At 47.7% G+C, this 22,309-nt stretch overlaps 2 protein-coding genes across 31 annotated transcripts in view; one reads left to right on the top strand and one right to left on the bottom strand.

Moving 5' to 3' along the window:
* Positions 1-22,309, bottom strand: part of LOC114846564 (NACHT, LRR and PYD domains-containing protein 12-like) — a 137,614-nt gene that overhangs the window by 59,265 nt on the left and 56,040 nt on the right. Inside the window, exon 1 of one of the 30 annotated variants that reach the window (XM_055504125.1) lies at positions 481-831. The exons of 28 other annotated variants lie outside the window; for them this stretch is intronic. The gene's annotated coding sequence lies outside the window, so the exon portion shown is untranslated. One more of the 30 variants, XM_055504126.1, reaches the window with a different exon arrangement.
* LOC114846585 (RNA binding protein fox-1 homolog 3-like) lies at positions 5,986-21,754 on the top strand. The gene is made up of 10 exons (XM_029135644.3): positions 5,986-6,140; positions 9,811-9,864; positions 10,522-10,614; positions 11,356-11,416; positions 11,532-11,585; positions 13,337-13,469; positions 13,589-13,628; positions 13,724-13,788; positions 14,772-14,850; positions 21,247-21,754. Exons 1-10 carry the CDS (start codon positions 6,132-6,134, stop codon positions 21,289-21,291), a joined length of 633 nt encoding a protein of 210 aa, XP_028991477.1. The 5' UTR covers positions 5,986-6,131; the 3' UTR covers positions 21,292-21,754.

Genomic DNA, 22,309 nt, shown 5'->3' with positions numbered 1-22,309 from the left:
ATAACAATAAATGACTTTGACTGACTTTTTTACAAGACCATATACTCCCATCTGTTATGCTGTTCACCACCTGCCTGGTTATTTCTCTAATCAGCCTCCTCTCTCTTCTTCCTTACAAATAGTATGAAGGTTTTACACTACACCACACAGGAACAAAACCTCCACCATATCCACAGTTTACAATATCAAGAAAAGATTCATCTGAACAGAGTGTTGGCAAAAAAGTCAACTAACTTAAAACCTGTGTTATAAAACTAAGTAAATAAGAAGAACCGAGGTGTGTATACACCTCATAACCTGTTAAACTAGTTATAGAGCTAGAAACTTCATGCGTCTTTGACCTGATTTTTAACCCTTTAATGTCCGACACCACATGAAAACTGCAGCAGTGGCAAAAGTAGTTTCACTCCCAGCAACAGGTTGAATCCGTCCCTGAAACGTAGCGTCTAACACCCAGACAGGCGTGTGGTGGTTTCTTACCAGAGTCTCTTCTTCTAGTAGTTTGTAGTTTCTTCGGTTCTAAACTTGTTTGGTTACTTTCGCTTTTGTCACGATGAAGAGGCGAACTCCGCAAACAAAAACGACCAACTACCTGAACCGCAGGTGTGGACGGATCGATCCTAATATCGATAATATCGATACCAACGCTAGTATTGATATCGATCGATACTGCGACAAAAACATCGATACTTTGGTTGAGTTTTTACTCCTCCCCACTGCTGCCGTGTTTTCAAAGACTAACTATCTGGTCTGTCTGCGTCTCTGAGCGTCTGCACCTGTACGTCAGAGCGAAGCAGACACGCCCCCGCCTCTTGCTTACTGCGGTCAAGTGAGCCGTCGTTCGTTCCTCCGTCGTTCAGCCAGCCGCGCTTCAGAAACGTCTTGCGCCCGTATTACGCGCTTTACAGCAGAGCACAAAACACAAAGATTTGTGTATTTTTACTGTATAGTTTTGGATTTATTAGTATTCAAAACTACCAGTTCATACTGTAATACAGTCAACTTTGATCATTAATAACTTGACTTTGGTGCATAGTTCCAGGCCCAGACCACTTTCCCTTTGTTCTACTAGAAGTGTACTATCACCACCCAAAGATTTGTGTATTTTTACTGTATAGTTTAGGATTTATTAGTATTCAAAACTACCATGTCATAATGTAATACAGTAAACTTTGATAATCAATAACTTGACTTTGGTGCATAGTTCCAGGCTCAGACCACTTTCCCTTTGTTCTACTAGAAGTGTACTATCACCACACAAAGATCTGTGTATTTTTACTGTATAGTTTACGTTTTAGCAGTATTTGAAAGTGCTTTGACATACTGTAATAAAGTCAACTTTCATGATCAATAACTTGACTTTGGTGCATAGTTCCAGGCTCAGACCAATTTCCCACTGATCTACTAGAAGTGTACTATCACCACACAAAGATCTGTGTATTTTTACTGTATAGTTTGGGATTTATTAGTATTTAAAACTACCAGTTCATACTGTAACTGTATGGGCCGTATAGTCAACTTTAATGATCAATAACTTGACTTTGGTGCATAGTTCCAGGCCCAGACCACTTTCTCCCTATTCTACTAGACGTCTACTATCACCACACAAAGATTCTTGTATTTTTACTGTATAGTTTTGGATTTATTAGTATTCAAAACTACCAGTTCATACTGTAACAGTATGGGCCGTATAGTCAACTTTATTGATCAATAACTTGACTTTGGTGCATAGTTCCAGGCCCAGACCACTTTCTCCCTATTCTACTAGACGTCTACTATCACCACACAAAGATTTGTGTATTTTTACTGTATAGTTTTGGATTTATTAGTATTCAAAACTACCAGTTCATACTGTAACAGTATGGGCCGTATAGTCAACTTTAATCGTTAATAACTTGACTTTGGTGCATAGTTCCAGGCCCAGACCACTTTCCCCTTGTTCTACTAGATGTGTACTATCACCACACAAAGATTCGTGTATTTTTACTGTATAGTTTATTAGTTTAGCGCGTAATACGGGCGCAAGACGTTTCTGAAGCGCGGCTGGCTGAACGACGGATGAACGAACGACGGCTCACTTGACCGCAGTCTCTTGCTTTGAGATCTCACGTGACTCAGCGACTCGGGCCAGCGGAAAAAAAAACAGGCGGAGGACAAAGAAGAAGAAGGATGGAAGCAAGAAAGAGTAGCAGAATGTGCTCATATTTTCAAGCCAAAAACGAAACAATGACAATTTGTACAATCTACAAAAATAGTGTTAAATACAATGGCAACACCACCGATATCGGTATTGGTATCTAAATCGGCGATACTGGTCCAGTATTTACTTGGTATTGGATCGACTCTAAAGTTTGCAGTATCACAGTACGTTTGTAAATTAAACTGTTAAAACTACATTGTAACAGCCTAATTTTCCCACCAGATTAAAAGATGGGAGAAGAGCTGATAAAGCGACTTGTTTTCTCGTCTTCCCGTCTTTTTCGTCTTTTCCGCGTGTGTGTGTGTGTGTGTGTGTGTGTGTGTGTGTGTGTGTGTGTGTGTGTGTGTGTGTGTGTGTGTGTGTGTGTGTGTGTGTGTTGAGGTCAACACTCAGGTATTCAAATGTGTCCACAGTCTCAGTGTCTGAGCCCTGGATGTTCATTAGCATCTGTGTTGTTTGACCAGTCGTCTGTGTGGTGGAGGGGACCTCCTGAAGTCAAGCACTAACTCTTTAGTTTTGCCGGTGTTTAGTGTCAGGTTGTTGTTGTTGTTGTTGTCACACTAGCCCACAAAGTCAAAGATGACCCCCCTGTACTCGTCCCCCAATACACATCCAGCAATGGTGGTGTCATCTGAGAACTTCTGGAGGTGACAGCGGTGGGAGTTGTGTTTAAAATCTGATGTGTACAGTGTGAACAGAAAAGGAGAGAGCACCGAGAGTAAGGGGAGAGTTGATGGTCCAAGCAGCCAGATGTTGGTCCACACCTGCCACCTCCAGCTTCCTCCTCAGCTGGCTGGATGGTGTTGAAAGCACTGGAGAGGTCAAAAACACGACTCTCTCAGTGCTCCCAGAGGACTCCAGGTGAGACAGGGCCCGATGCTGCAGGTAGATCAGGGGTGGCCATTCCTGGTCCTGGGCCGCTGTCCTGCAGGGTTTCTCTCCCTGCTGATCACCTTCATCAGGTGTGTCACTCAGCTTTTTCACCTTCGAGGTGATCAGCGGTAACTCGGACAGATAGAGTTGGTGAGTAGTGTGTTGCATATAAATTTACAAAAATCATTATAAGCCGCTATTTTAAGCATATTGACCTTAGTAAGATCAATCATATTGTTATAACATTAAAAGACTCCACCAGTTACATCACACTGGTTAGTACAGTATTTACCTTTTCCTTTTCTTACTTTCACTTAGGCTTCATAGATAGCTTCATGTGTGTAGCAGGCTGCATGCAGTGTCTGAAATAAATTAATAATAAATTAAATTAATTATAAATTAACTTCTCTAAAACAGTTCTGAACAAATTTGTGTTGTTAAGGTGAATAAACATATTTAATCATAATGAGAAATTGATTCATAAAATAAATCCCCTGAAAATATGTCAGCTAAGAACACCACATGCAGAAATATGCATAGTGAAACATCCAAACCATCTCATAGTTATAAATTCAGATGCTGGTCAAACTCCTTGATACACAGAGTTACTCACTGTTCTTTTCATTTTCCCCCTCTATCTTATATGCCACCATCGTATTTCATGTTAATATAGAGCAGTGATCTGTAACGGCTGGTAAACGGCTCTGTTGCGCTGCTGTCGAAGGGCTGGGTGCGCGGAATGTCCCTTGTAACGTTTTCCATGCTTTTTGTTGACAGGCGAGCTGTTGTCTTGTAATAGATAAAGTTCTGCTATCCATCTGGGGCATGTATTTATTGTTACATACATTCAACAGTAACTTAGCCTCAGTTGTGTAGGACTGTTTTGTATTTAATATATGGATATTTGGTATGGCTTTGTTTCGTTCATATTTCATTCAAGTCAGCGGATAAAAGTTGTATGATAAGATGAGTTTTACTATAGGACCAATTGGTGGCGGTACTGCACCTTTAAGGATACTGTCCGCTGTCTCATCTGTGGTTTGTCTGTTAACTGACGTTTGCTTCCCTCCTGCTTGTTTCAGCTGCTGTCAGCGTGTCTGGCCATCGCTCCGACAGCTTTTCTCAACCAGTGCTGTAGAGGAGGGAAAGACAGGTTAACTAGCGGGTCAAGGTGCTGCTGTTGATTTGGGTGCAAACAGTGGCAGACGCGACATCGCACTCAGCATTTAAAGCTGCTCTGCTCACACTGAATTACACATTACCGTCTGGTATAAAAGTACACGCAAGCACACCACTCATGTAATAGTATTATTTGACAAATGCGACTGCAACTTAAAACTGACTGTCATGACTCATTAGTAGAGTAACAGACATCAGATCAAAAAGAAAAGAGACAACGTTTATTATAAAATGACCACAGGGTAATTTAGACATTTTTGGTAAGGCTGACTACAAATAAACTGTAAATACAGCATTGAACATGTCACAACCCGAACAGAGCAGTGACTCAGAGGTTAAGAGGTTGTTCTTATGAAGTTGTGAGATTTTAAATCTCGCATGATTCTAGAAACTTTTGGATGCAGCTCTCAAAGTGTAGGCTTAAAAGCACACCAGAAGCATCTCCAAGTGTGAAGGGTTCCTCAGTGGTGTAGTGGGTAAGACGATGAGAGTAAGTCGCAAGGCGTGCAGACCTCATGATCGAATCCTGGGCACTGCTGGTTCCTGGATCACTCAACAGTCCTGAAGGGACTCCAGGGGGGGCCGTGTCCTCCCTGTGTTTCCAGAGAGGTGGAAAGGTTATGAAACTGAAAAGTAAAAAAAAAACTAGAATTTTGATGAACAAAAGCAACATTTACAACATATACAGTTGGAAGTAAAGGTTACATAGCTTGTGGTGTTTGTCATTTACTGCTTGAAAATTAAGAAATGTCTATTATATTATAGCACACAATCTGGAATCAACTTTAGCTACTGGCTGGATGGAGATTTGATCAATCATCAGTGTGTTTGTCAGAAGAACAATGAATAAAGCTTCTCCTCACATATACACTTCAAATAAAGTCAATTGATTCACAGAAAGATCAAGAAATGTGAGCAACAGAACTATTTATCAACTGTGGTGGGAATTTGTAATAAAGAAGCTCATGAGAGACTTGTGTAGCCCGTCTACTGTGTCTTGGAGTAGAAAGGGCCCTGAGTTCCTATTTTATAATTGTTTTGTCCTGGATAATGTCAGTAGTAATGTAAGCTCTTGACTTCTTAAGACACAGTTGTTTACCACAAACCACCAGGGAACATAACTGTAGAAAAATATAATTTCCCCCTTTAATTGTACATTAAATTAATAAAGTAAATTAAAAACAACTTAACCCTGTCAGTGCAAAATCTTACGCACAACATAAAGTACACTTACATAACAGTGCCACAAATATGCAATTGATTTCAAAGTCCACTTAAACCAACTGAAAACCAAACCGTTGCAGGCCTGATGCGTGGCTCGTGAGCGTTGAGACCCAAAACGTAATGGCCGATTCACTCACGTCCGAGCACTAAATAAAAACAAGTCCATACCTTAATCCTCCTCACGGTCGTCCAGCAGGACGCTGAGCTGCGCTCCAACCAGGAGGTTGCAGGTGTCCAACTCTGTGCCGCTGAAGAGAAGCTGGTCCAGCTGGGTTAGCTGACTGCTCCCGTCTCCACGTGCTGCTCCTTCCCACTCGTCGCTCTGACAAGAGGGCCTGGCGATAGACTTTGCGCAACTTCGTGCTGAAGTTTGCCTCCTTTACCGCTCAGTTCTTTGCACCTTCAGACTCTCTTACCGACAAAAAACTGAACTGGTTTGAGCTTCCACATGCAGTTCCTTCAGCTTGCTGAGGACTGTGGGCATTGTTGACGCCGCCTTCCTCTTGTTTCCCTGCAGCAAGCGGAGGAGGTTGTGCAGACAGAGAGCTCCCAGCAGCACCTCCTGCAGCCCAGCGATTCATCTGAGAAGCAGCAGCCCAAGAGATTACATGTGTCCAACATACCTTTCCGCTTCCGAGACCCTGACCTTCGTCAAATGTTTGGGGTGAGAAAACAAAGACACGCAATGAAGTAAACTCTCTGTAGGTTGTGGAGCGGTGGGGACGGACGGCAGGTGTAGTATCTAGTTTAGCTTCTGCGTTCACTCTCTAACTCCTTCACTAACTTAACATACCTGCTGTGTGTCGATGACACGTGTCTTTGAGCCAAACGGAGCTCTGAGATCTGACAGGACGACTATGGAGACGATACATTCAGTCGTCTGAGGCTGTGATAAGATCAGGAGTCGCTTCAGCGGCGCGGTGGCGGTACCGTGTGACCTGGCAGCCTGCGACGATGCTCGCATAATTGCTTCACAAGTGCCTTTAAGAAATGTAGAGATAAAGGGCAGATTGTATATTGATCTGAGTCACAGAGTCACAGTCAAGAAGATTCTTTTAATAGACATTCAATTACAGCCGCGTAGCGTTCCTGCAGTACATGTACATAGCCTGAACATAGCAACGACAAATTGATGCAGACTGATACTAATGCAGCAGCCAGGACTGGGGGGGGGCGCATGCGGTCCACACTCATACGCTCCGTCTCGTTTCTCCCTGTTAATGGTCGGGCTTTAAGGATTAATGACTGTGGCCGGCGCAGCAGCATTGCATTCCAGATTCCATCTGGGCTCAGCCTTTAACCACAATGGACCCCAGTGGCACTCTCCTCCATCCACTCAAAATAGGACTAGTGAGCAACAGGCTCAAGCTCCTATTATGGTCCTGCTAGACGACCGGCACAATGCAAACAAAGGCAATATGCGGGGGCATTATAGTAAATGGAATCCTGCGTCATTTCAGCAAAAGCTGTAATAGAAAAGCGATAGGAGAGCATTAAACAAAGCCGTATCAAGAAGTTCAATCAGAGGTGATGCAGCCACAACCTGGAGGTCTGTCGCGCCGTGGCTCACAAATAATACACATCTGATACATGCAGCTTATGAAGCCAGATTGCCGGCTGCAGCAACGCAGACACACAAGGCGACGAGCCACAGGATCAGAAAGAAATAAAAGCGGGTTCATTAACCAAGCTTATTTGAGTTTAATTCATAATTAGGGAAACACATTGGGAGGGAAATTACCAGGCCGGGGAAGATGCTAGAACGATAATTGCCATTCACAGCAACGATGTGCCGATTCAATTCTCTCATTGTCAAGATTTTTGCTGAAATCCAGTGTGTAATCTAGTACCGCGCCTTGAAGTCACACTCCGACCTGCGCCTCTCTAGATATTTACAGAGACTGACCACGTTTCTTGAATGACTTCTGATACGTGGACCCAGAAGCCGGTGGATGCGACCCGCTCCCCGAGCCCCACGCCGGCTGAAACCCGACAAGCCGATATGCAACACGGCTGTCGTCCCCTGGGCCTCGGCTGTTTAATTAATAAGCAGGCACTTAGCGAGCCAGCCACACGAGGGTCCTTACTGTCACATTCCCAGAGGTGGGGGTCCTAACTGAGTCATTAGATACTCAGCCCACATAAACCTCTCTCTGGCACACGCACACCTTCCAGCAGTGTGTGCACCAGGAGTTGGGTTTTTGCTAATGGACTTTTAATGACACCTACTCCTGTCTAATCACCTATTCCAGCATTCCAGGTAGCTCACTGTTTCCGGCGAGGGAATTCTCTCTAATGTGCCCTGTTCACGGCTACACTCTCATTTGCCTCCCCAATTATTCCACACGGCTCTGATTTTCGCCGGCGTCGCCTCCGAGGAGGTAACGTGTAATTATAATCCGAAGGCGTCAACGTATCGGCACAGGAACGAAGCCGTTCGAGAGCCTGATGCCAGCACGTTTGTGTTGATTGAAAGATTAGGGCGATAATAGATGGCGCGTTAACTATTAAGCCACAACACCTTTGTCTGAGACTTGAGATGATGAATATGAAATGTTTTTCATCCTTCTGCAAAGTTGCAGCAGCATAGAATCATCACAAGAACTCAGCATTTTCCCCTTCACCCAAATAATGGACTTTAAAATATTAAAATTTTATGCTGTATGTTCAGAAGCAGTGGTTAAAACATTGCATGTGGGTTGTGAGTTTTTGCACTTTATCCAGTAATGCATATACATTAATACTTAATCCTGCAAACAACAATGTGCAAAACATTTTATGTAGTAATATTGTTTTCAGTGTTGAATTTACATTTTTAACTTAAACTGAGTAAAATGCTCAGTTTGAGCAACAAGGTTTGAATTATTGATGTCTGAACTTCTTGCTCCTGATCTCATTTTGTAAATTAATATTATTAATAATAATGTCTTTATTGTATTTTCAAGTAACTAGCCAAGTTTGCACCAAAACCACAGACTTTAGAGGATTTCTGTTGAGTTTTCCGAATCAATCTTATCAGATGAACGAGATTGTAATCAACAGGACACGGGACCGTCCACACATGCAAACATGAGAGCAGAGTCAGTGTCATGAGAACATGAGAACACAGTCGCAGATAAATAACTGCTGTGTCCTGCAACATCTGCGAGCGTTTCTGGTGGACATCTTCAAGGCAGGTGCCACCGCTGTGACCTTGCCTCCTGCCTTTTCCGCTCGCTCCATGTATATTCATTTATTGAAATAAACTACGTGATTCAAGGTCTGCTTAGAGCAAGCACAAGGATAAGCATTATCATATATGCAAGGCTGGTGCTGCTTCAAATAGCTACAGTACAGCCAACCCCGCTCTGCACTTTTCGCAGTGATACTTGTGCTTTTATTGAGCACCGATCATCATCAGGCATCGGCCCCACCTTCGCTTCGGTCCCGTTAGTTCAGTTCAGCTTCTCAGTGATGCAAAAATAAATAAATAAGCCCATAAATATGACAGAGGAACATTCACCACCGACGTCACCGAGCTGGAAGTCGTGGCTGAAGCTCAGTCTACATAATTAGCTAATTAAAGTGAAGCATTGAGGGAACATATAGAAAGCAAACGCACGTTGAGACGCTGGGAGCAGATAAACAAATGTATGGTTCATCATTAGCCCTGATTGGCTTCCCCTTTCCTCTCATTATCGCGCCATATCCCAATGCTCCATTTCCTATTTTAAGTGTGAGGGTCTGTCCCTCCGCAAACAACTCTGCTCACTTCTTTTGTGTGTGTTTTTTAAAGGCGAGGGGGGAAAAAGCATGATGGGCATCATTAAGATCAGCGGTGCGTGCTGAGGCGTTGCGCTGCTATGGCAACTGCATCCACCATTGTAATGTTCATTACCACTGCACAGAGTTAGTCCTGAACGCACGCACACACACACACACACACACACACACACACACACACACACACACACACACACACACACACACACACACACACACACACACACACACCTCTTTATTACCACCACTGAGCTAACACAGCATTAAACAGCATTAAGAGTAAATGGATAATTTATTAAGATGAGGGGTGGAGGAGGGGAGTGGATACGACAGTTTAATTCAGAGCACTGAGTGCCTGACATTTTTGCAGCGTGGAGGGGAGGGAGGGGGGGGGGGGGGGGGGGGGGGGGGGCAATGTGGAGCGGTGCAGGGGATTTTGAGTTTAAATGCACTGAATAAGTTTATCTTTTCTGCGCTGGAGTGGGAGGGAAGCGGCTCTGCCATGTTGCCATGTTCTAATTATTTCCTCTCTTTATCCCCTGTGGTCCTCTCTCACTCCCCGTCTTCTGCAGCAATTTGGCAAGATTTTAGACGTGGAGATTATTTTTAACGAGCGAGGCTCCAAGGTAAGTGCGCTGAGGCCAAACAATTATAAACTCTCTCTCTCTCTCACACACACACACACACACACACACACACACACACACACTTTATTCATCCCATGCCTCCTTTCTTCACGCGACCCTGCGTTCTGCCCACTGTCTTCACAGATCTCTTTTACTCCATGTAATAGTTGTGTATAAAACTTGGTGCGAAATACCGTCAAATACTAGAGGACTATCTGTAAGCTGCAGGCTGAGTGAAGTATTGAGGCCCTGTACACAGGCAGTGATGTCACTAATGCAAACATGTGCACAATATATAGACATACAGACACATTTATTATCTTATCTTGCTACCACATAAGGATTGAAGGATGTGAAGTACTCAGCTGTGTCTAAAGCTCCATGTGCAGCATAGTAATAAGTAGACTGTGTATGTGTGTGTGGTCCAGACGTTCTCACCGTGACTCCACCTGTTTGTCATGACTGTCCCGAGCAGCCTGACGTCTCTCTGGCCTCTGCTTCTAGATTCAAACTCTTCCCGACCTGCAGCTCTGTCATCTCTGCTTTGTATCTCTCCTCTCCTCCCCTCTTGTTCCCCCGTCCGTCTCATCCATTCATTTCCTGACCTCCTTCTCTTCGCCCCCCACCAACCCCCACCCCACCTCATGGCCACTGCAGGGCTTTGGGTTTGTAACATTTGAAACGAGCGCAGACGCTGACCGTGCGCGGGAGAAACTAAATGGTACAATCGTAGAGGGACGCAAAATAGAGGTGCCTTCTCCTTCCTGTCGCCCACCCTGTTCTTTGACTCCCTTCCTCCCCCCTGACTCTCTCTCCTCTCTCTTCCTGCCTGACGTTTCCTGCAATACCCCCCTCCCGCCCCCCGTCCTCCTCCATCCTTTTGCTCTCTCCCACCTGCCTGCTGCACCTTGAACGCTGCATGCCGAACCCTGATGCGTAAGTGTGTGTGACACCAGGAGAGACAGATACGTTCGTGTGTGAGTCCGTCGCGCTGCGTTCTGCTTGGTTTCATCTTCTTATGGGTTGCGTTTTGTGCCATGTGCATGGAATTCCAGTGGTTTGTGATATTTGTTTGTGTTTTGCTAATTGTTAATGTAGACCCTGGGGTTGGTTAAAGTGGATGGAGACCCAACGTCACAACAATTTACAGGAGATGAAAACTCTTAAAATCATCTGCACTCACAACGTTCAGTTCGATTTTTCTACCATATAAAAGCGTCATACAGTAGTTTGTGTCTGCATGCGTGTTATGACCCATGTGTTTTATTATTTAACATCCGATGTGATCAGGACGCTTCTGTGGGTCGTAACAGCCGGAGGAGCCAGTCCTCACGCTTGTTCGAGCGCTGGCTCCTGAGTTTCCTTCTGCATGCAGCCTTTGCTGAAATGCTACAAAAGAGCAGCATGACGTGCGATGTGGTTGCTGTGCCCACGCTGTGTGTGTCTCCGGGGGTGTGTGTCCACGCGCTGACCTCTGTCTGCTGCTGACAGGTCAACAATGCCACAGCGAGAGTGATGACCAACAAGAAAGTAGCAAACCCTTACACAAACGGTGAGTCCTGCAATCCTCGAATTGCTTGAACAGTAGTTGGAGTGAAGGAATGAAGAGAATCTGGTAGATGATGATCTATGTGAATCCCGTGTGTGTGTGTGTGTCTCCTGTGCAGGCTGGAAGCTCAATCCAGTGGTTGGAGCTGTGTACAGTCCAGAATTTTATGCAGGTAAATAAGTTGAAGACGTGTGAGATCGACCACTTTGTTGATTACCTGAGTCTTTGGTTTGTACGTGTGTGTGTGTGTGTGTGTGTGTGTGTGTGTGTGTGTGTGTGTGTGTGTGTGTGTGTGTGTGTGTGTGTGTGTGTGCGTGTGTGTGTGTGCGTGTGCGCGTGTGCGTGTGTGTGTGAGCTGCAGTGGCAGCTCGGTTTTATTTGGGAGAAATGCTGAGGCTGTCTGCTTCCCTTAACTGCTCTCCTTTTTGCTCATTAGCCTGAAATCTGCTCATTCCCAGACAGCTTTACAGCACTCTTCTAAATATCCGCCCTGACAGAGAGAAGCGATCCATCTCTTTTATTTCCCCTTCACTCCTCTCCTGCCTTTTCTGGCTCTGCTTCACTACATATAAGTAAAGTGCTGGTGGATGTGTCCACCTTAAACATTTCACATGCCTTATATGATTAATAAAAAATGAGGTCTGCAAATCGGTGCATTTAGTTTTTGTGCCCAATTTAACCAACACCCTCAGTTTTTCTTAATTAGGTTGCACATTTATGTAAACTGGTATTTTAAAGACGCTTCAGATCTGGTGGCTCCAGACTTCAAGCCTCTGGTTTTACCTGCTCAGAGCTCAGGCCAGTGAAGTGTGTGTATCAGCTTTGACCTTTGCCCTCCAGACTGGATGTACCATTATGAAATATGATAACAGCAGCAACTTCACAAAGTAAAAAGTAAAGTGTAGCTTGTTGCATGAAATTAGAGGTTTCATTTGTCATTTTTCAGACAATTATATTGGTTTCCATCTTCTTAAAAAGTGAGCACGAGCTTTCGTTTCTCATGCTTCAACTTCAGTTGATGCTTTCATCGTTTGGTGGGTCACTGAAAATGCGTTTATTTCACTCTGATGTTTTGAAACCTTGCTGTTGCAATGTACAGTAGGATGAATATGTTTAGATTGATTTAGAGCCTCTTTACATGCACTATCATAAAACCAGCGTTGTCTGGAGCGGAAGTATTAATAACAAACCTACAAACACACATATGCAACATCAGCGGCACAAGAATCTCATACCAATGCGCAAAAATACTAATCAAAATGTATAACCTACACTTTCTGTAAACAACCCCGGATAAATCACCACCAATTCCCGTGCACTTTATGTCGGTATGCATCATGGAGGGCACTTCAGGCCTTTCTGTATCGGTGGATATTGCCTGTTTATGCTTTTTAGAGGACAGCTTGCTGTCAGGAAGAGGGTCCTGCTGTTATTTGTGGGCTATCGCAGCACCATTATAGCACACAGCAGCCATAGCTCATCATCAGATGGTATTCATACTGTACGTCACAACAATGGGGCCACAGGAATAACACACATGCATACATATGTAAACACACAGAGCTATATATGTGCTGTAGATGTCTGATGTGCAGAAAGGTAAACACGGAGGAGACCTCGGGGAAATGACATACTCCACATACTGTGATGCTGTATGTGTGGAGGAAGCGGAGGCAGGGACAGATCACATTTACATCACAGAGAGGGACACTGATGAATGGTGTGGTTCTAAGCTCGGCCTTAACACACACATAATACCTGCTGTTATCCATGCTCTGGGGTCTGATGTGTTCAGGTGATGACACTGTAGCACTAGTAGGCTGACATTTCTAGGTCTTTGAGGTCAGGTCTTAATGTGAATGAAGGTAAATTCGGTGAATTAAAGTCATTTTCCTTCTCCTTTTCTTGCCGTCCGTCACTCAGTGACAGGTTTTCCGTACCCCAGTGCAGGCGCAGCCGTGACCTACAGAGGGGCCCAGTTGAGAGGGAGGGGTCGGACGGTCTACAACACGTTCCGCGCCGCGCCTCCTCCGCCACCGCTCCCTGCGTATGGAGCGTGAGTACCTGCACGGCACACATTCAAATGTCCCACACACTGTCGCTACGCAGCCGCTTCATAGGAGAGAGAGGAAAAAGCTACGATGAAGCTCAGTGCGTGATGTCCTCTCTTTACAGTGTGGTTTACCAAGATGGCTTCTATGGAACAGAAATATATGTAAGTCAGAATCTATTATTTGTGAAGTTGTTTCATTTTGTTTATTTAGTTTAGAATATTGCCTCCCTAATGTCACGTTGACTGTCTCTCATCAGGGAGGATATGCAGCTTACAGATATGGCCAGCCAGCTAGTACTGCAGCAGCTGCATACAGCGATAGGTGCGTTTGTTGTTCTTTATATTTATCAAAAATGTTTGTATTTGTGTATTTGTTACAACAATCCCCCCGGACCCGGACCGCGTTCCAAACTGTACGAAACCCAGACGTCCCTCCCTCTACACGCTTCCTTCCTTCCCGTGCCTTCAGACCCACATCACCCAGGGCCTTGCTGCTGAGAAGCTATAGAAACAGGCAGCAAACATACGAGACTAGAAACTGCACGGTAACGTACAGTATAAATGAGAGGCTGCAGAGACTGCGACTACAGAGGAGAGCACACACAAACTTAATGAGATGACAGAAAGGAGAGACAGGAGCTACTGTGGGCGATAAATAAGTGCAGTAGAACCAGTATGAGACATCAGAGGTGTGTACTGTAGCTTTTCAAAGTGTAGTCATTTATTTCACTTTTGGCCACTAACTGATTGTTTCCCCTTTGATCATAATGCTATCTCCGTTTCTTTTCACGTGTTTCTTAATCTTTTGTCTTAGTCCTCCTCATTATTTGTAAGATAAAACACGTGTCCCCTTTTTCCTCGTAAACAGAAATGAATTAACAGAAATTGCTCATCCTTACCTTTACAACGCGCATTTATAGGGCGACATTGATTTATCCCAGGCTCGTCCTCAGCCTCAGTGAGGATGGACGACGTCTCCTAGAGCTCAGTTAAAGTTGACGACCCAGACCTTATGTTTCTTAAGTCATTGTAGTGTGTTAGTGCTCGCTATCCATTATCCAGCTGTTTGTTTTAAACTCAACATGCTTGTGTTCACCGCTGCATCGATGCAATCTGATACCGCGACTGTTGAAGAGTTCAGAGGCCTCCTACTGTGCACATCTGTAACCACGGCGACAGATGCAGGAGATCCTTCAATCCTCAAAAAACATTTGTGATTTTGTGTTTAAATCAAATTAGGACACAGCCTTTTTTCGACTGTGTTTTCATATTAAACAGGGCATCTGTCTGGTTTCTCCTCTACAGTTATGGCAGAGTCTATGCAACAGCGGATCCATATCATCACACGATCGGTCCTACAGCCACATACAGCGTGGGCACTATGGTGAGTCTGTCACTCGCTTCTGTCACAGTCCAGGTCATTTAGCAACTGCACTCAATCATTTCCGGTTTTATTTTGTACCACTTCCTGTTCAGTGCCCATGTTTTCAGTTCCAGCTTTACCTCCGGTTTTAGTTTGACGCACCTGTGCCCTGTCACTAATTACTCACCTGCTAACTATCCAGCCATCATCTTCACTCGGTATTTAAGCACCACCCCTCAGCCCTGCACCTTGCCAGATTGTCTTTGTGTATTAATCAGCAATCCAGCGTTATCCTCATGATCGTGAACCTGTGTATGACCTCGCTTCTCCTGACCCAGATTCCCGTCTCATCTCTGATCCTGCCGTGCCGTGAGTTTGACCCTAGCCTGCCTTGACCACCGCTTGTCTAAACCCTGTCTGTACTGAACCTGCCTGATCTGTGTACCGACCCTTGCCTGCCTGACCACGAGCGTGAATAAACCCTGTTGTTCACTGAGCCTTGTCTCCGCTGTGCGCGTGGGTCCGCTACCTTGAGTCCGTGACAGTACAATCTGGCCACACTCGGACCCAGCCGGCGTCTTGCATCGGTTTAAGGGCTGCAAGGGATTTTGTTTTGTGTACTCAGACAACGCGGAGTCGCTATGGTGTTTACCTGCTCGAGGCTGCCGGAGGACCTCCGCTGGTGCTTCGGGAAGCTCGCGAGGAATTACGCGGAAGCCCCCAGTCTGAAGGCGCGGCTCCGCGTAATAAAACAGGCGATCGCTATCCTGGAGGAGGAATTTTGGTGGCTTGACTACCCGGAAGTGCAGGCGCTTTTTGAGAAACTCCAGGCAGTACGGAGGGATCTGGCACGCGCTCTGCGCGCGGCGCCCGCCGGCGTCTCATCAGCTGTTCCGGCTGCACCGGAAAGCGCTCCTGTCGCTGCTCCGTCGAGTCAAGCTCACGTTCCTGTCGCTGCTCCGTCGAGTCAAGCTCACGTTCCTGTCGTCGTCCAGTCCAGCCAAGCTCACGTTCCTGTCGTCGTCCAGTCCAGCCAAGCTCACGTTCCTGTCGTTGCTCAGTCCAGCCAAGCCCATGCCCACGTTACCGCCATAGTTCCCCAGCCCAATCCTGTCCGTGCCGTGGATCCAGCCCCTGCCTCAGCCCTGGCGGTTGAGGAGGTGAAGCCCCCAGCTAGTCGCCGGAGGCCCAGACGGCGTCGACGACAGCCGGATTCCCCTGTCCAGGCTCCAGAAGACTCGGTCACGGAAATCAGACTGCCTCCTTCGCCAGCAGAGGGCACTCTAGCCCCATCATACGACATGCCCATCTCCATCGCAGGCATCCCAGACAGCATCTTCCTGCGGATCCGCGCCCAATGCGCCCCTCCGGTCCTGTTCCTGTTTGCACACTGGCTGAACTCCGCTGAGGCAGAGACCGACCCGGTAAGCAAGGAGCGTCACTTTCGTGAAGCCGCCCTGCTCATCGCCCGGAAACCTGCGCTGCGCGAGGCCCTGGGTTTCATTGAACCCCCATCAGATCCTGCACCCGTTCCTGCATCAGAGCCTGCACCCGTTCCTGCATCAGAGCCTGCACCCATTCCTGCATCAGAGCCTGCACCCGTTCCTGCATCAGAGCCTGCACCCGTTCCTGCATCAGAGCCTGCACCCGTTCCTGCATCAGAGCCTGCACCACGGGCCCCAGCGTCTAAGTCTGCACCACGGGCCCCAGCGTCTAAGTCTGCACCACTGGCCCCAGCGTCTAAGTCTGCACCACTGGCCCCAGCGTCTAAGTCTGCACCACTGGCCCCAGCGTCTAAGTCTGCACCACTGGCCCCAGCGTCTAAGTCTGCACCACTGGCCCCAGCGTCTTTGGCTGCACCACTGGCCCCAGCGTCTTTGGCTGCACCACTGGCCCCAGCGCCTTTGGCTGCACCACTGGCCCCAGCGTCCCTGGCTGCATCACTGGCGGCAGCAACTCCCGCCCTAGCCTCACCTCAGCCATGCCAAGCCTCAGCCCAGCCTGCAGCAGCTCAAGCCTCAGCCCAGCCTGCAGCAGCTCAAGCCTCAGCCCAGCCTGCAGCAGCTCAAGCCTCAGCCCAGCCTGCAGCAGCTCAAGCCTCAGCCCAGCCTGCAGCAGCTCAAGCCTCAGCCCAGCCTGCAGCAGCTCAAGCCTCAGCCCAGCCTGCAGCAGCTCAAGCCTCAGCCCAGCCTGCTCAAGCTCAAGCCTCAGCCCAGCCTGCTCAAGCTCAAGCCTCGGCTCCGCCACGCCAAATTCAAGCCCCATCTTTACGCCAGCTAGCAGGCACCTCTGGCCAGCCACACCAGGTCTCAGTTCCTGTTCCCGTTCCTGTCAGCCATATTGAGGCCGTTCCTGTTCCTGTCGGTCATATCGAGGCCGTTCCTGTTCCTGTCGGTCATATTGAGGCCGTTCCTGTTCCTGTTCCTGTCGGCCATATTGAGGCCCTGTTCCTGTCGGCTCCTCAGAGGAGGACACCGTTCTAGTTCCTGTCGGCCAAGTAGAGGCCGTTCTAGTCCCAGTTCCTGTCGGCTCCTCAGAGGAGGACGCCGTTCTAGTTCCTGTCGGCCAAGTAGAGGCCGTTCTAGTCCCAGTTCCTGTCGGCTCCTCAGAGGAGGACGCCGTTCTAGTTCCTGTCGGCCAAGTAGAGGCCGTTCTAGTCCCAGTTCCTGTCGGCTCCTCAGAGGAGGACGCCGTTCTAGTTCCTGTCGGCCAAGTAGAGGTCGTTCTAGTCCCAGTTCCTGTCGGCTCCTCTGAGGAGGACGCCGTTCTAGTTCCTGCCACTGTCTGCCCCTCGGAGGCCGCAGCCCCCGACGATCCCCAGGAGGGGGTCGTCCCGGCCGCAGCGTCTGCCGCAGTGTCTGTTCCAGCTCCGTCTCCGGCCGACCTCCCGGAGGAGGTCGGTCCAGCTCCGTCTCCGGCCGACCTCCCGGAGGAGGTCGGTCCAGCTCCGTCTCCGGCCGACCTCCCGGAGGAGGTCGGTCCAGCTCCGTCTCCGGCCGACCTCCCGGAGGAGGTCGGTCCAGCTCCGTCTCCGGCCGACCTCCCGGAGGAGGTGGTCGGTCCGCTCCTGGTTCATGTGTTTTTTGAGCCAATGTGTGCAGGTGCTGCCCCTGGAGGTCCGGTCCCGGGCACGCTCGCCTCAGCTCCTGGTGGTCCGGACACGTTCGCCTCAGCTCCTGGTGGTCCGGACACGTTCGCCTCAGCTCCTGGTGGTCCGGCCCCGGACACGCTCGCCTCAGCTCCTGGGGGTCCGGCCCCGGACACGCTCGTCTCAGCTCCTGGGGGTCCGGTCCCGGACACGTTCGTCTCTGCTCCTGGTGGTCCGGTCTCGGACACGTTCGTCTCTGCTCCTGGTGGTCCGGTTCCGGACACGTTCGTCTCCGCTCCTGGAGGCCCGGTGGCGGCCACGTCTGTCTCCGCTCCTGGTGGCCCGGGGCCGGCTACGTCGGCATCGGTTCCTGGTGGCCCGGCTCCGGCCCCGTCTCCACGTCTGTCTTCGCCTCTGGTTCCTGCCTCGTCTCCACGTCTGTCTTCGCCTCTGGTTCCTGCCTCGTCTCCACGTCTGTCCTCTCCTCTGGTTCCTGCCTCGTCTCCACGTCTGTCTTCGCCTCTGGTTCCTGCCTCGTCTCCACGTCTGTCTTCGCCTCTGGTTCCTGCCTCGTCTCCACGTCTGTCCTCGCCTCTGGTTCCTGCCTCGTCTCCACGTCTGTCCTCGCCTCTGGTTCCTGCCTCGTCTCCACGTCCGTCTTCGTCTCTGGTTCCTGCCTCGTCTCCACGTTCGTCTTCGCCTCTGGTTCCTGCCTCGTCTCCACGTCCGTCTTCGCCTCTGGTCCCAGCCTCGTTACCACGTCGGTCCTCGTCTCTGGTCCCAGCCTCGCCTCCACGTCTGCCCCTGGTTCCGGCTTTGTCTCCACGCCTGTCTTCGTCGCTGTTCCCGGCTTCCCGCCAGCTTTCGCCTCGCTTGCCCGACGGAGGGCCAGGTCCTTGGCGAATCCTGTGGCAGGGATGGCGCTGCCTCCTGCGTCGTCGGCCACCTCGGCTGGCCGGTTCCGGAGGCGACCACCTACCTGGAGGTCGCTGTTTCCTGCTTCGACGATGGCGCGGGCTCTGGCAATGCCGACCGCCGCGTCTTCTCAGTCCCCTGGAGCACCCCCGGTCTGGAGAGCACCGGCGCATGCGTTTGGCCACTGGAGGCAGCATGTTTCGACGTCGGCCTCCTAGAACTCTAGCCTTGTCTCCGGGCATAAGATGTGCCGTCTCGGCCTGGCGGCTGCACGGCCGTGACTCTCCTCGTCACCACCCCCCTTGAGGGAGTGCCTGAACTTTGTTACCATCCATCATGGACTCATTATTCATGGACTCACCTCATAGACTTGGTTCTGTTCTCTGCCACTCATTTCTTGTGTCTTCATTCTCATGTGTGTTCTAGTCCGTCGCCCCTCCTGCTTAGCTGTGTTTTCCTTTTTTTTCTTGGTTTTCTGTTGGTCGTCTGGGAATCCGCCCTAGACGGGGGGGTTCTGTCACAGTCCAGGTCATTTAGCAACTGCACTCAATCATTTCCGGTTTTATTTTGTACCACTTCCTGTTCAGTGCCCATGTTTTCAGTTCCAGCTTTACCTCCGGTTTTAGTTTGACGCACCTGTGCCCTGTCACTAATTACTCACCTGCTAACTATCCAGCCATCATCTTCACTCGGTATTTAAGCACCACCCCTCAGCCCTGCACCTTGCCAGATTGTCTTTGTGTATTAATCAGCAATCCAGCGTTATCCTCATGATCGTGAACCTGTGTATGACCTCGCTTCTCCTGACCCAGATTCCCGTCTCATCTCTGATCCTGCCGTGCCGTGAGTTTGACCCTAGCCTGCCTTGACCACCGCTTGTCTAAACCCTGTCTGTACTGAACCTGCCTGATCTGTGTACCGACCCTTGCCTGCCTGACCACGAGCGTGAATAAACCCTGTTGTTCACTGAGCCTTGTCTCCGCTGTGCGTGTGGGTCCGCTACCTTGAGTCCGTGACAGCTTCCTACTGCATGACCGCGTCAGTGCTGCTTTCTGATGGCGAATCGCGGCGACTAGAGCCGCTTGCTAACATGCCGTACTGTCTGACAGCGCTTCAACACAATAATACTAAACATTACAATAACTCACAGCGTTTTTGACATGCTTGATTAATATTCTTATAAGATCTTCAAGTAAATTACACCTTCCTACGGACATGTACTTTAATTTTAATCACTTTCAATGTTTAATGTGAGTCCTGCCACTTCAGTAAATGAAAAAGGGACTTATTCTGACGCTCCCCTTTCAATTTCATTTGGCCTGAAGCTACTTGCTAAGAAACTCAGCTGAGACTTGAAAATTCCTGTCCTGGAGTTCTGCAAGGGGACAAAGTCGTGTAGTCAATGTTTGTTTTTAGCTAGCTTTGCAGCTAACATCAAAGATGAAAAAAAACCTGATGTTGAAGGAGTTTTCTTTCTCGGGGTGTGGGCAGGGATTAAGAGTGGAAGTAGACAGAAAGACACAATTAGGGAGAGAGGGAGGAGTGGTGACGAGCCGGTGATGTGTGTTGGTGCAGCATCTACTACGGCCTAGTGCAGCTGCTAGCTAAAAGCCTTCATTAATCGCGACCACTTTTTCCTTTTCATTTACTTAATTACGAGAGTGGCCTGTGTCATTAATTGAGCCTTTCTTCTCTTTTTCCTTCAAATGATTCCTCCCTTTTTACATTCACCCATATTTTATCAAATTGTAATATAGAAACTCTGAATAAAATAATATGCTTCACTTTGTAAAATTTGGCATCAAAATAATATTTAATTAATTGTTGGAAGTGTGCGACTGATGAAAACATTGTTATTATTAAGTTAATAATATTGTTGGTCCTATGTATTTGATCACAGACAAAAAAGATCAATTCCACTCCTTGTACCACTCTACAGCAGAAGGTTAGGCTTGTGTTGAGTGAGCAGGTCTTTATGGGGCTTTATGCAATAAACCAGCACCAGATTTGACTAAAGTATGAAAGATCCACAATAAATCAGGGGTGTCCAGTCCTCGTCCTGAGCTTCTGTCCTGCTGGTTTTCCAACCCCTGATGCAAGTAAACGCAAGATCAAAAATCTTACATCCTGGAGGGAAACAGCTTTGCCTGTTACAGATGCTCAGTGTTCAAAGGGAGAGGAAACAATAATCAGGGAAGAAATCCTGCTCACAAATAGAAAAAAATAAAAAATCCACTTCACTAGATTAGTGATTGGCAACAAATAAATAAATTAATTTGAATTGTAAAAACGACATCTCATAAAGGAGTAAAGTTCATTTGGAGGAATGAGAGAAGTTAAGCTTATTCTTAGTATAACAGACAAAGGTTCTACCTTGAATACTGATCGAAGCTTTTTCATCTTTGATGTTGCAGGCTAGCCTTTACAGAGGAGGGTGCAGTCGCTTCACTCCCTACTAGAAAAGAGGGAGACGCGTCCTCTTTACGTCCCCACAAAACAGACACTAAACAGCCGCACATGAATACACACAATAACCCTCTCCACCCGCTACATGGAAAACTAAACGCAAAATCCTTCCAGGAGGTAGACTTGACCCTGAAAGCCAAGACTTATTTTCACAGTGTGTATTCAATGTCACCTTTTGATGTAATGTACTTAATTTGGGGGAGGAAATGTGATTATTTGTTCCAGTACTCGTGTGTGTTGTAGAAAAATGAAGTTGAGAGCTGTCTCCTCCCTTTATCAGCCTTCTGCTCTGTACATCTCTGTACATGGCTGCTCAGCTTTCACTCATCCTCCATCGCCGTCTCACTCTCACTCGTTAACAGTGCCATTCCAGTTTGAGCAAATCATTTTAGTTTGGATTTACCGCATATGTCATATAAACACTCAAGCCCCTGGGAGCTTGAACAGGGAAGGATGCATGAAAGTCATTCTCAGTCAACGTGGCTGTTGACAGCAATTAACATACTGTCTACCAGCAACTTGTATCCAGCCAGTGCATCTAGAGACAGCCTTCATTAGTGCTTTTCTGTGTCTTTGCTGTGAGGAAACATGATGGAGGCAGTTTATCATTTCCAATCAAGCATCTGCCTCAGGCCACCATATTGATTGTAAAGTAAAATACCGGATATCTCTTCAGTTTGATTAGTTGTCTGAGGAACGAGTTGTCACGACGATCTCTGTCATGGACAATAAAAATGTAGAGATAACACAAAAAAAACACACACACAGTGTGTGAGGAGAAGCAGCATCCAAGGCGGATTAGAGATAAGAGAGTCCACTCAATGAGCACTAATCTCATTAGAAGATATTTCAGTGACTGCTCCTGTGTTGTCTTTGCTCTTGCTGCCTTCCTGTTTTCAGTGAAATCACGAGGAAAGGAGAAAAGCGTTGGTCCTCGCTGTAGCAACCATACTAACCCAGATGAATGTACACGTATGGTGCTTGGATATCTGCTCTTAAAACCATTCATGT

Source organism: Betta splendens, chromosome 19 (genome assembly GCF_900634795.4).
Source record: "Betta splendens chromosome 19, fBetSpl5.4, whole genome shotgun sequence".
Classification (NCBI taxonomy): Eukaryota; Metazoa; Chordata; class Actinopteri; order Anabantiformes; family Osphronemidae; genus Betta; species Betta splendens.
The sequence above is the reverse complement of the archived record's forward strand: the minus strand, read 5'-3'. Positions and strand labels throughout refer to the sequence as shown.